Source organism: Gavia stellata, chromosome 18 (genome assembly GCF_030936135.1).
Source record: "Gavia stellata isolate bGavSte3 chromosome 18, bGavSte3.hap2, whole genome shotgun sequence".
NCBI classification, from domain to species: Eukaryota; Metazoa; Chordata; class Aves; order Gaviiformes; family Gaviidae; genus Gavia; species Gavia stellata.
In genome coordinates, this window is record NC_082611.1 from 17,352,287 (window position 1) to 17,361,687 (window position 9,401).

Sequence of the window (9,401 nt, forward strand, 5' to 3'; positions counted from 1 at the left end):
CAATCACGAAATAGAAAAGCTCTTCGGAGCTGACGGACCCCGCAAACCAGATTAAGTGCTTAAAGGAGGGATGGGAGCGGGATGGGGGGGGACGGGGACAGGGATGGGGACAGGGGTGTAAAATCAGCCCCCAAACCACCATCCCCACGCCAAGGAGGCGGGCGTTGGAAATGCTGGGCAGGTGGCACGTGCTGGCTCTCCTGCCTGTGCTCCAATGGGCATAATCCCAGGATTTTTTTACTCTCCAAAGGGGTTTTCCCTGCCCTACGTGGGGTGCAGGAGCCGTGGTGGGGCTGGTTGTACCCTGAAGCTGGGGGTCCCTGTCCCACCTTTGCTGCCGTGTCACTTGGCATCTCCCCCCTGCTTAAAAACGAACATTTAATTAAAAAAAAACACACAAAAGAGGAAGAAAAAACCAAATTAAGATCCCAACCGAAGGCCCCATCCCGAGGGAACGCCATCAGGAACGCCGGGGCTGCCATCAGCTTGGCAGGATTCCCCGTGGGTCGGCTGGGGAGGGTTGATAAAATGGGGTGGGGGGCTGCGACCCCCCCCATCCCTAATGCCCCCCCACCACCATCCCACTGCACCCTGAGCCCCCCGTGTCCCATTGTGGCCCCCCTCTAGCACCCGACCCCTCCCCGAGCCGCCCCCCCGGGAGCTGAAGGGTGACCTTTGCCTGCTTCTAGCACTCTGCTTTACAGTATTGGAAAAAGGTCATAAAAGAGACCCAAATCGCATTGTATTTTTTAAAAATTTCAGCATATTCTCTGACGTTTCCCCCCCCCGCCCCGGCTCCCCTCCCCGGCTGCTGGCCGGGGGGTGTCAGGGCAGCTCCCCGTCCCCCGAGGGCTCTTCTTTGCTCTGGTCCATGGAGTCACTGTCGTTGCCCTCGGTGTCGGAGGCGGTGTCGGAGGCGGAGGGCTCGGGGCAGGCGCGTGCCGGCGTCACGATGACGGCGCGTCTCTGCTCCTCTTCCTGCAGCTGCTTCTCCTGCGTCCCCTCGATGTGCTGGATCGCCTGCCGGGGGCAACCACCGGCTGTCAGGACATCGTGTGTCCCCCCTCCGAAGCACGCAGCGGGGGTTAGGGACTCCCCAAAGCCTCCCCGCCACTGTCCTCAGTCCCCTCCTTACCTGAACGATGGTGTCCAGGTTTTGCCGGGACGTGGAGACTGTGTTGATGACCGAGGACGGGCCCATGGTGACCACGGTGACGTGATGGGAGGGAGGCGGCGCTGGAACGATCACGGTGGGGTGGTGGGTGGGCGCTGGGGGAGCATGTGATGGCAGGAGCTGGGGAGAGAAGCAAAAACCGCTCCAGGTGAGCAGGGATCTGGGCACGGCAGCGATGGGGAGAGCATCACGCTTGTTTGCTGAGCCCAGACTCCTTCGAGAGCCCATAAAAGCTGAAGCAGCAGCTCGACTGGTCAGGTTCACCTGTCCCAGGTGGACGCGAGAGGACACCAGCTGAAAGCTGCCGTCACCTTAGCTTTGGCAGAGCGGAACGTGAAGGATTCCCTGTATCCCGAAGGGGGAAAGATTTGGGCTTTTAAGCTGGCAGAGGCAAGTGCCAGCCCTCCCATTGCCCTGACCTGCAGAGCTGGGAACCCGCCGCAGCCCTCGGAGATCCTCGTTAAAACAGCGGATGGGAAGATCCACCCCAGCAGGACGCTAAGGAGAGTTCACCTAAAAATAGGCTGAACTTCCCCAGGAGGCGGCCGGCGGGGATCCTGCGGGGACGCAGCTCCGCAGAAGCCAAAGGAGGGAGGAAGCTGTTTTTTCTCCCTCCCTTTGAAGCTCTCCAGGCTGGCGTCCCCCCGGGATGAGCTTGAGGGTGGCAGTGAGCAAGGACCAGGTACTGCCAGCGCGCTCGCCTCCCCACTGTGCCAGGCTGACGTAGGAGTCCCCCCGCCGTCGGCATATCCGACTGTGCCAGGGGAAAAGGCTGAAGGCTCCCATCCCCGCAGTCCTGCCATGTCTGCCCTGCAGCGCTGCCTGCCAGCTCGCCCGCTCCCCTTTCCCAGCCTGGCGGGTGGCAGGGAGCGGTTTGGGGGTCCCCAAAGTTCAGCTGGAGTCACCCAGTGAGAGGTGAACCCCCAGACGTGGCGTTGGCCTCCACACCGCTGCAAACCACCCACTCGGGCTCGGGGAGCGTGACCTGCATCAACCGCTGGCAGCAGTGCCGTCGTGACTGCTGGCATCACCCGTGGACGGGACAGAATGCCTGTTCATCACCGGAGGGTGAGGGAACATGCCCGGTGGGAGATGGAGCAGGACCACAGCTCACCGGAGCAGGAGGTGGTCTCCACCTGTGCCCAGTGGGGAGAGCCTAGCGGGGACGGACACGGCGCTGTTGGGGGGGAGTTGGGGACGGCTGCATCCACACTTCCAGGCACAGCCTCGGAAAGCCACGGGCTCGCTAGCGCCAAGCTGAATCCCTGTCCGCCAGGAAGTGACCTTGCCCGTACAAAGCCCTCTGCACCGGGGAACGGAGCCGCCTGGAAGCCACCGCAGCACAGTCCAAGCCACAATCCCCGCTCCCCCAAAACACGGGGTGCCCACGAGCGCAGCACATCACTGAACCGCCCCGACCCCCTGTATTTCACCGCCCGCGCACCCAGCTGCACCACTTGGGGGGAGGGAGGCTGCCGGGGTGTCCCCGCGGGTGGGCTACGATCAGGGTGGGCTGGGGCGGCGTCTGCGCACTCACCTGGGTTCGGATCTGCTGCTCGCGCTCTAGCTTCTCCTGGTGCAGCAACCTCACCTGTTCCTGCTGCTGCTGGAGCTGCACTTGCTGAGCGATCACCTTCAGCTTCTCGGGGTACATGTGAGCCTCCAGGGAGCGAACCTGCCGGCCGAGAGAGCCCCGACGTCGGTGGGGAGCCCAGCCTCCTCCCAGCATGGCACCCCCCGATCCCCGCTGGGCAGTGTCCCCATGGGGTGGACACAGCAGAGCCGGGGAGCCCACGGCCAAGCGCGGAGCGGAGGTGGCCAGAGCAGATGACGTGTTACGCCGTGGCAGCGCCGGTGTCCCCGGGGGGCTCCGGCAGAGCCGTGGCACAGCCCGCTAGAGGGCGAGCCCGCCCCGTGCACGGCCAGCGCGGTGCCGCACAGGCGGCAGCGTCGCAGCAGGATCCGGCCCCGCGTGGCCTCACCTGCTCCTCCAGCATCATGCGGACCGAGCGCTCCTTGTCCAGCTGCTGCCGGAGCTCAATCATCTCCCGCCGCAGATCCTCGGCCTTCTCATCCTCCCAGATGTCCGGAGAGCCGATGCCCTCGTCTTTATCCTCCGCCCGTCGCCGTTTTGGGGAGGAGCCGCTGAACTCCTGCAGCGGGGTTGCAGTGTCAGGGGATGGGGACCAGCCCTGATGCTCTCTCCCCGCCATCCGGACCACGTCTGGGTGATGCCACCCCCTCAGCCAACCCCCAACCCGGCTCCCTGGGGACATGGGCAGCACATGGAGTCGATGCCTTCATCCATAGGGGCAGCGCAGCCTGGGGATGGGCGGGCTCCTGCACCCTGCGCATGCCTACCCTCCTGGTCCTCACCCCCCCAGCCTTGTGCAAACCCGCTTCTCACACTGTGACACCCAGGGTGGTTCAACCGGGCCACCCCAGAGCCGGAGACGCCACCGGGCTGTACCCCGATACCCAAAATGGAAAATGGGACCCCAGCCCTTCTCCCCCTGCCAGCTAAAGGATGCTGGGTTCCCCTGCCCTGCCAGGAGGGTGCGAAACATCTCCATTCCCCGCCTTATTAGGGCAGAGGGTCTCGCCCTGACCCCAAGGAACAGTGACAACGTCCCCTTCCCGGCCAGCCAGGACTGTCCCATCCCTTCCCCTCCCATCCTGTCCCTGGGACGCGCAGGCAGGTGCTACCTGGATGAACCGCTTGAGCTGGGTGTTCTGCTGCAGTAGCCGAGTCTTCTCCTGCTCCAGGGAGAAGATGTACTCGGCCGTCTGCTGGAGGATGGCCGCCTGTGGGAGAGCCGGGAGGGGCACACTGAGGCAGGAGAGACTCCGGCGTCTCCCCAAGCCCCCCTCCTGCCGAGCTCCCTCCCTGCCCAGGAGCAGCGGCACCGCTCCTTGCCCGGCCCTGGCATCTACACGGGGTCTGCTTCACCCCCGGGTCTCCCCTGGGATTTCCACCATAGTGAACCTCCAGTTCACCCATCTCAGGAACCCGACCAGCTGCCAAGTGCCGCCTCCTCGCCCTACTCCCCTCCACAGCGGAGCCACCTCGTCACCCAGGCACACGCCACCCTGCTCCCGGGGCACGGGGTGCTGTCACACGCACTCAGCCCACTCCGGGACACCAGGTTTGGATGCTCACCCACTCCCACCGGGGAAACCCTCCCAGGAGAGACCTCCATCGCTGAATTAACATATGCAAATGCCCCCAATTACTCCTACAGCCCTGTCCTGCCTGACAAGCAACATAGAAAACCTCCACGTGCAGGACCAACATCTGTATCCTGCATCACCGCGGCCCCAGTGACGTCCCACTCACCTTGCTGAGCTTCTCCCCGTCCGTGTGTGGGATGAGGGTTTTCAGAGACTGGAAGCCAGCATTGATGCTCTGCATCCGCCGTCTCTCGTTGCTGTTGGCGATTTCCCTGCGTATCCGCCGCTCCTGGTCCCGCTGGGTCTCCGGAGTCAACGGGATGTTAGCCAAGCTGCAAGAGAGGCACGGGGTTAGAGAGGAGGGGGCTGCACCCCTGCCACCAGCTTGCCCCTGCCGTGTCCCCCCTCGCTTTGCAATGACGATGCCAAGCCGCCAAAGGGACGGGAAACACAGAGGGGATGACGGCTGCGGCGCTGGCGAGCACAAAAGCGGGTGGGTGGGTTTCTCCAGCCCCACATCCAAAGCTCTGGGGGATGTATCGCCCAAACGGCTGCAGCCTTCCGGCTCCGCCGGGCTCGGACACGGGCTGCCCAACGCCAGCGGCAAGCCTGGGTGAGGGGAGCCGAGGGGAAGACAGGGCACGGCGGGGACCCCTGGGCGGGCGAGGGAGGCTGCGGGCCGGCCGGCTGTGTCCCCGCAGGGCCGGCCGGCGTGTGTGGCCCCGGGAAGGCGGCTCCCTCCCTCCCACCCCGCTGATGGCTTCCAGATGACAGCTCCCAGCAGAGAAGCCCCCGTCCCACCCCAAGCCGCAGCTCCTGCCTGCTTCCTGCCGCCGCCTCCTCGCCCCCCGCGCCCTCGCCCCGCAGATGGGCTGGGAAATGCCTCCCAGAGCCAGCAACACCGCCAGCAGCGAGCGGGGACGGTGGCGGGGAGGGCTCCGGCCAGCCAAGGCCAACACCCATGGGTGCAGAGCACCGGCCCCCCGAGCAAAGCCCACCGCTGGGAGGGTCCAGCTTCTTCACCCACACCCCGCTTCTTCCCCAAGACAGCCCAGGGAGCAGGGCGACCGAACCTTGGCAAGGGTTTTGGATCGTGGGGACAGTGAGCCCGCCAGGCAGTGGCCGGCGCTGGCAATCAATGAGCCGAGCGCCGGGGCAATAGCTGGCCGTTACACCAAACCAACGCGACCAGCAGCCCCTGCCACGCCGCCGGCCATTTCGCCTCCCCCCTGCTGCCAGCAGCAGCTCTCTCCGGAGTGCACGCAAGCACCCAGCACCCACCGGCTGCAAGTCAGGCCGCCGGCGCCGGGGATGCTGCGAGGCACCGAAGACTAAACACAAGGGCCGGGCTGCCGGCGCGAAGCGAGATAAGACGGGCTTCGGCCTCCCGCCCAGGTGCCCAGCGGCTCCGGGACGGGGAGAGGGAACCGTCCCACCAGTGCCTTGCCGGGCTAGAAAGCAAAGGCCAGCATCCTGCCCTCCCGGCCATCCCGGCAAGGCCATGGAAGAACCGTGGAGGTTTGGGAGCCCAGGGGTCTAAGCGGCAAAGCCAAGCCCTGCGCACAGCACTGCCGTGTGCCCAGGCAGCGACCAGAGGCTCCCAGGCCACCCACTGCCTGTTGCAACCGGGGAACGCGCCACGACTCCTCTGAGATACTCGGGGACAGGGAAAGATCCCAGCTCATCCCGGAGGGATGGGGAAGGATCCCAGCTCAGCCCAATGGGATAGAGAAGGATCCCAGCTCAGCCCGGAGGGATGCGGAAGGATCCCAGCTCGGCCCAATAGGATAGAGAAGGATCCCAGCTCATCCCGGAGGGATGCAGAGGGATCCCAGCTCGGCCCAATAGGATAGAGAAGGATCCCAGCTTGGCCCAGGGGGACGCAGAAGGATCCCAGCTCGGCCCAGGGGGACGCAGAAGGATCCCAGCTCGGCCCACAGGGCTGGAAAGACATTTGTCCCCAGCCACCAAGGCAGCGTCCCAGTGCAGGCTGGCACTGGGTGCTGAGCATCTGCTGCGCTGGATCCGTCCCATGCAACTCCCAATGGGTGCCCTGGGGGGTGCAGAGCTGGAATGGGTGCCTAGGGGTCTGCCCCACTTGCAGGGAGCAGCTGTCTGCCGCATGGTCCAAGAGCTGCCTGCAGTGGGATCGTGGTTCAGGACTCCCATCCGGCAGTGGCCGTCACCTGCCTCCCTGCTTCTGCCGAAAACCAGCCCCAAACTTGTCCCCAAACCATGCCAAACCCCGGCAGATCTCGGGGACGTCGTCCCTTTGTATGGGCAGGGTCTTTCCCCCGTCTCCCTGCAGTGATGCCTGGTGGGGCCGGGGAGGTGGCCGGAGCACCACTTCGGGATGTCGGACCACCAGCCGCAGCCACGCAAGGGGAATGGAACGGAGAGGCCCAGGACCGGGCAGCGCGGAAGCGGTTTCTTAAATACCGGGGCAGGAGGAAGAGCCTGCTTCCTCGCCGGCAGACCTCCCGCAACCTGCCCCAGCTGCCCTTCCTGGGAAGAGACCTGAGGAGTGACAGCGAAGTACGGAAAGGGAAAAAAACCCCATGGATTCAAAAGCCGGCCTGGCACCCAGCACCGCCCGGGATGGCGCAGGACAGAGACGGGGTGGCGGGTGGCACCCACTGGAGCCCTGGCACAGGAGAGAAGCCCCTAGGATGTCCTCGGCCCCCACTGGTGCCAGCGCTGCGGGGTTTGGGTCAGGCAAGTAGAATTTGGTCCGTCCCACGCTGGCAGCACAGCGGCCCCCGGCACAGCCCGGCGAGGACGTCACGCTCGCCTGGACCTCGAGGGAAACAAACCCACGGGGGTGTTGGAGCCGCTGCTGCTGCCTGGCGAGGAGGCTGGGGGCTCGGCGGGCCCGTGGCAGCCGCCTGCTCTGCCCACTCTGCCCGTTCGTCTCTGCTGCTGCCCACTAGTGCTGTGGTGCGCACTGGTGGGCAGGGGAGGCATGGTCACACAGGCAGGGCGTCCCCAAGCTTGCAGGCAAGCTCGAGGTCACAAGCAGGGTGTCCTTGAGCTCGCAAGCAGGGTATCCCCACGCTTGCATGCAGGGTATCCCCAAGCTCACAGGCAGGGCACCCCCAAGCTTGCACAAAGGGCATCCCCAAGCTCACTAAGCTTGCAGGCAGCTTGCAGGCAAGGCTGACCCTGAGCTCGCAGGCAGGGTATACCCTGAGCCCACGGGCAGGGTGTCTCCCAGCACCCTGAGCTTGCAGGCAGGGCTCCCCTGAGCTTACAGGCAGGGTATCCTCGAGCTCGCAGGCAGGGTATCCCCCAGCTCCTGGAGCTTGCAGGCAGGGCGTCCCCAAGCTCACGGGTAGAGTGTCCCCAAGCTCATGGAGCTCCAGGCAGGGCATCCCGGAGCGTGGGGCGGTGGAAAGGCAGCGAGGCTCCCCCAGAGCTCTGCCCCATGCCGGGGGTGGGTGTGGGGCTGGGCAGCCCCCCCGCCTTGGGCAGTATGGCCGCATTTCCCTGCCCCGAGCGGTTGCCCTCCCACCCGGGCCACGGGCCACAGCCACCCGCAGTGACTAACGTGGGGGACCCCGGTGAAGCCGCCCCACCGCCCTGGGCCCCTTCGCCACAGATGCACCCCCGGGGGCCTCGGGCGTGCGCACCCTCTGAGCATCACCGGGATGCAGCCCCCCACCCCGGGTGGGCCTGTGGGGCAGTGGGAAGGTGGGGCAGGGCCGTGGGGCAGGGCTGCCCCCAGAGGGGAGCGGGTGGGCTCAGGCAGGGCTGCCCCACAGCGGGGCTGGGCCTGGAGGAGCCGGGGCTGCCCCGCAGGGCCCTGAGGGGCCTAGGCCGCCCCACACGTGTAGTGGGGCCTGGGTGCGAGGGCTGCCCCACCGCCGGGCTGGGCCCCGAGCTGCCGCACAGGGACTCCACGGGCCTGGGCTGCCCCACGGGGCCCCCCCTCGAGGCCCGGGCCTCCCCCCCCCCCACGCGCGGCAGGGCCGGGCCGCTCGGGCCCGCCCCACGGCGGGGCAGGGCCCGGAGAGGGGATCCTGTGCCGCCCCACGGGGCCCGGAGCGCCGAGGGCCGCCCCGCGTGGCCCCGAGGGGCCTGGGCCGCCCCCCACGCGTGGCGGGGGCCCGCCCGCCGCCTCCCCGCCAGGCCCCACCGGCTCCGAGCAGCCCCGTGGCTCCAGCCCCATCCCCGGCCGCTGCGGGGGAAGGGGGGGGGGGGGGGTCCCCGCGATCCGCCGGGGCTGCCCCCCCCCCCCCCGGGGCTTTGTGCCGCCGCCTCCCCGCACTACATGTCCCGGCAGCCCCGGCCGCGACCCGCCTCCTCCGGGAGGGCTGCAGAGTCACGGCCAGGCCCGGCAGTAAACACACACCCCCCCCCACCACCACGCACACCCCCGCCGGACCCCCCCCCCCCCACTTTAAGCACCCCCTCCTCCCCAAACCCACCCCCGCGCCCCGCCGTGGGGGGCACACGAGGAGCGGGCGGACGGCGCCTCCCCCCGCCCGGCCCCGCGCGGCCGCCCGGCCCCATGTGCGCGGCCGGGACCACGTGCGGGCGGTGGGGCTGCGGCGGCCGCGCTGCGCTCCCCCCCCCCCCCCGCCATCCCCCCCCCCCCCAAACCCCGAAACCCGCCATTTTTCTTTGCTTTCTCCCCAAAGCCGGGCCGCCCCCCGCCCGCCCGCGCCCCCACCTGCAGAGCCCGCCGATGACCTCCTTCTCGGATTTCCTGAAGTGCTGCAGGGAGGGCACCTTCTGGGCCGGCACCATGAAGTACTCCATGCCGCGGCGGCGCGGGGGGAAAGCCGGGCCCGGGCCCGGCTCCGGCTCCGGCTCCGGCGGCCTCCGCCTGCGGCTCAAGGCGGGAAACAGCTGGTGCGAGCGCGGCGGCTCCCGCCCGCCCGCCGCCGCCGCCGCCTCCCCCCGCCCCCGGCGGCGCCGCCTCCGCCTCCGCCAGCCACCGGCCCATGTAAACAAAGGAGGGCGCGGGAGGGGGCCGGGGGCGGGGGAGGGAGGCGGCCCCGCACCGCCCCCCGCGCGGGGCAGGGGGCTGCTTCTGGCCCGGCCCGGCCTGTGC

General features: G+C 67.9%; 1 protein-coding gene across 1 annotated transcript; it reads right to left on the bottom strand.

The window, feature by feature from the left end:
• Window positions 1-825: 825 nt before the first annotated feature.
• Window positions 826-9,106, bottom strand: TFAP4 (transcription factor AP-4). Its single transcript, XM_059826521.1, has 7 exons — window positions 9,018-9,106; window positions 4,512-4,677; window positions 3,881-3,979; window positions 3,157-3,327; window positions 2,712-2,849; window positions 1,136-1,294; window positions 826-1,020 (listed from the first exon to the last, which is right to left on the bottom strand). The coding sequence occupies exons 1-7, from the start codon at window positions 9,104-9,106 to the stop codon at window positions 826-828; spliced, it is 1,017 nt and encodes a 338-aa protein (XP_059682504.1).
• Between the last annotated feature and the right edge of the window lie 295 nt (window positions 9,107-9,401).

Coding starts and splice junctions, on each gene's coding strand:
- TFAP4 (XM_059826521.1), bottom strand. CDS start 9,106: ATGGAGTACTTCATGGTGCCGGCCCAGAAGGTGCCCTCCCTGCAGCAC. Junction 4,678..9,017: donor GTCATCGGCGGGCTCTGCAG/GTGGGGGCGCGG, acceptor CCTCTCTTGCAG/CTTGGCTAACATCCCGTTGA. Junction 3,328..3,880: donor AGCTCAAGCGGTTCATCCAG/GTAGCACCTGCC, acceptor ACCCCGCTGCAG/GAGTTCAGCGGCTCCTCCCC.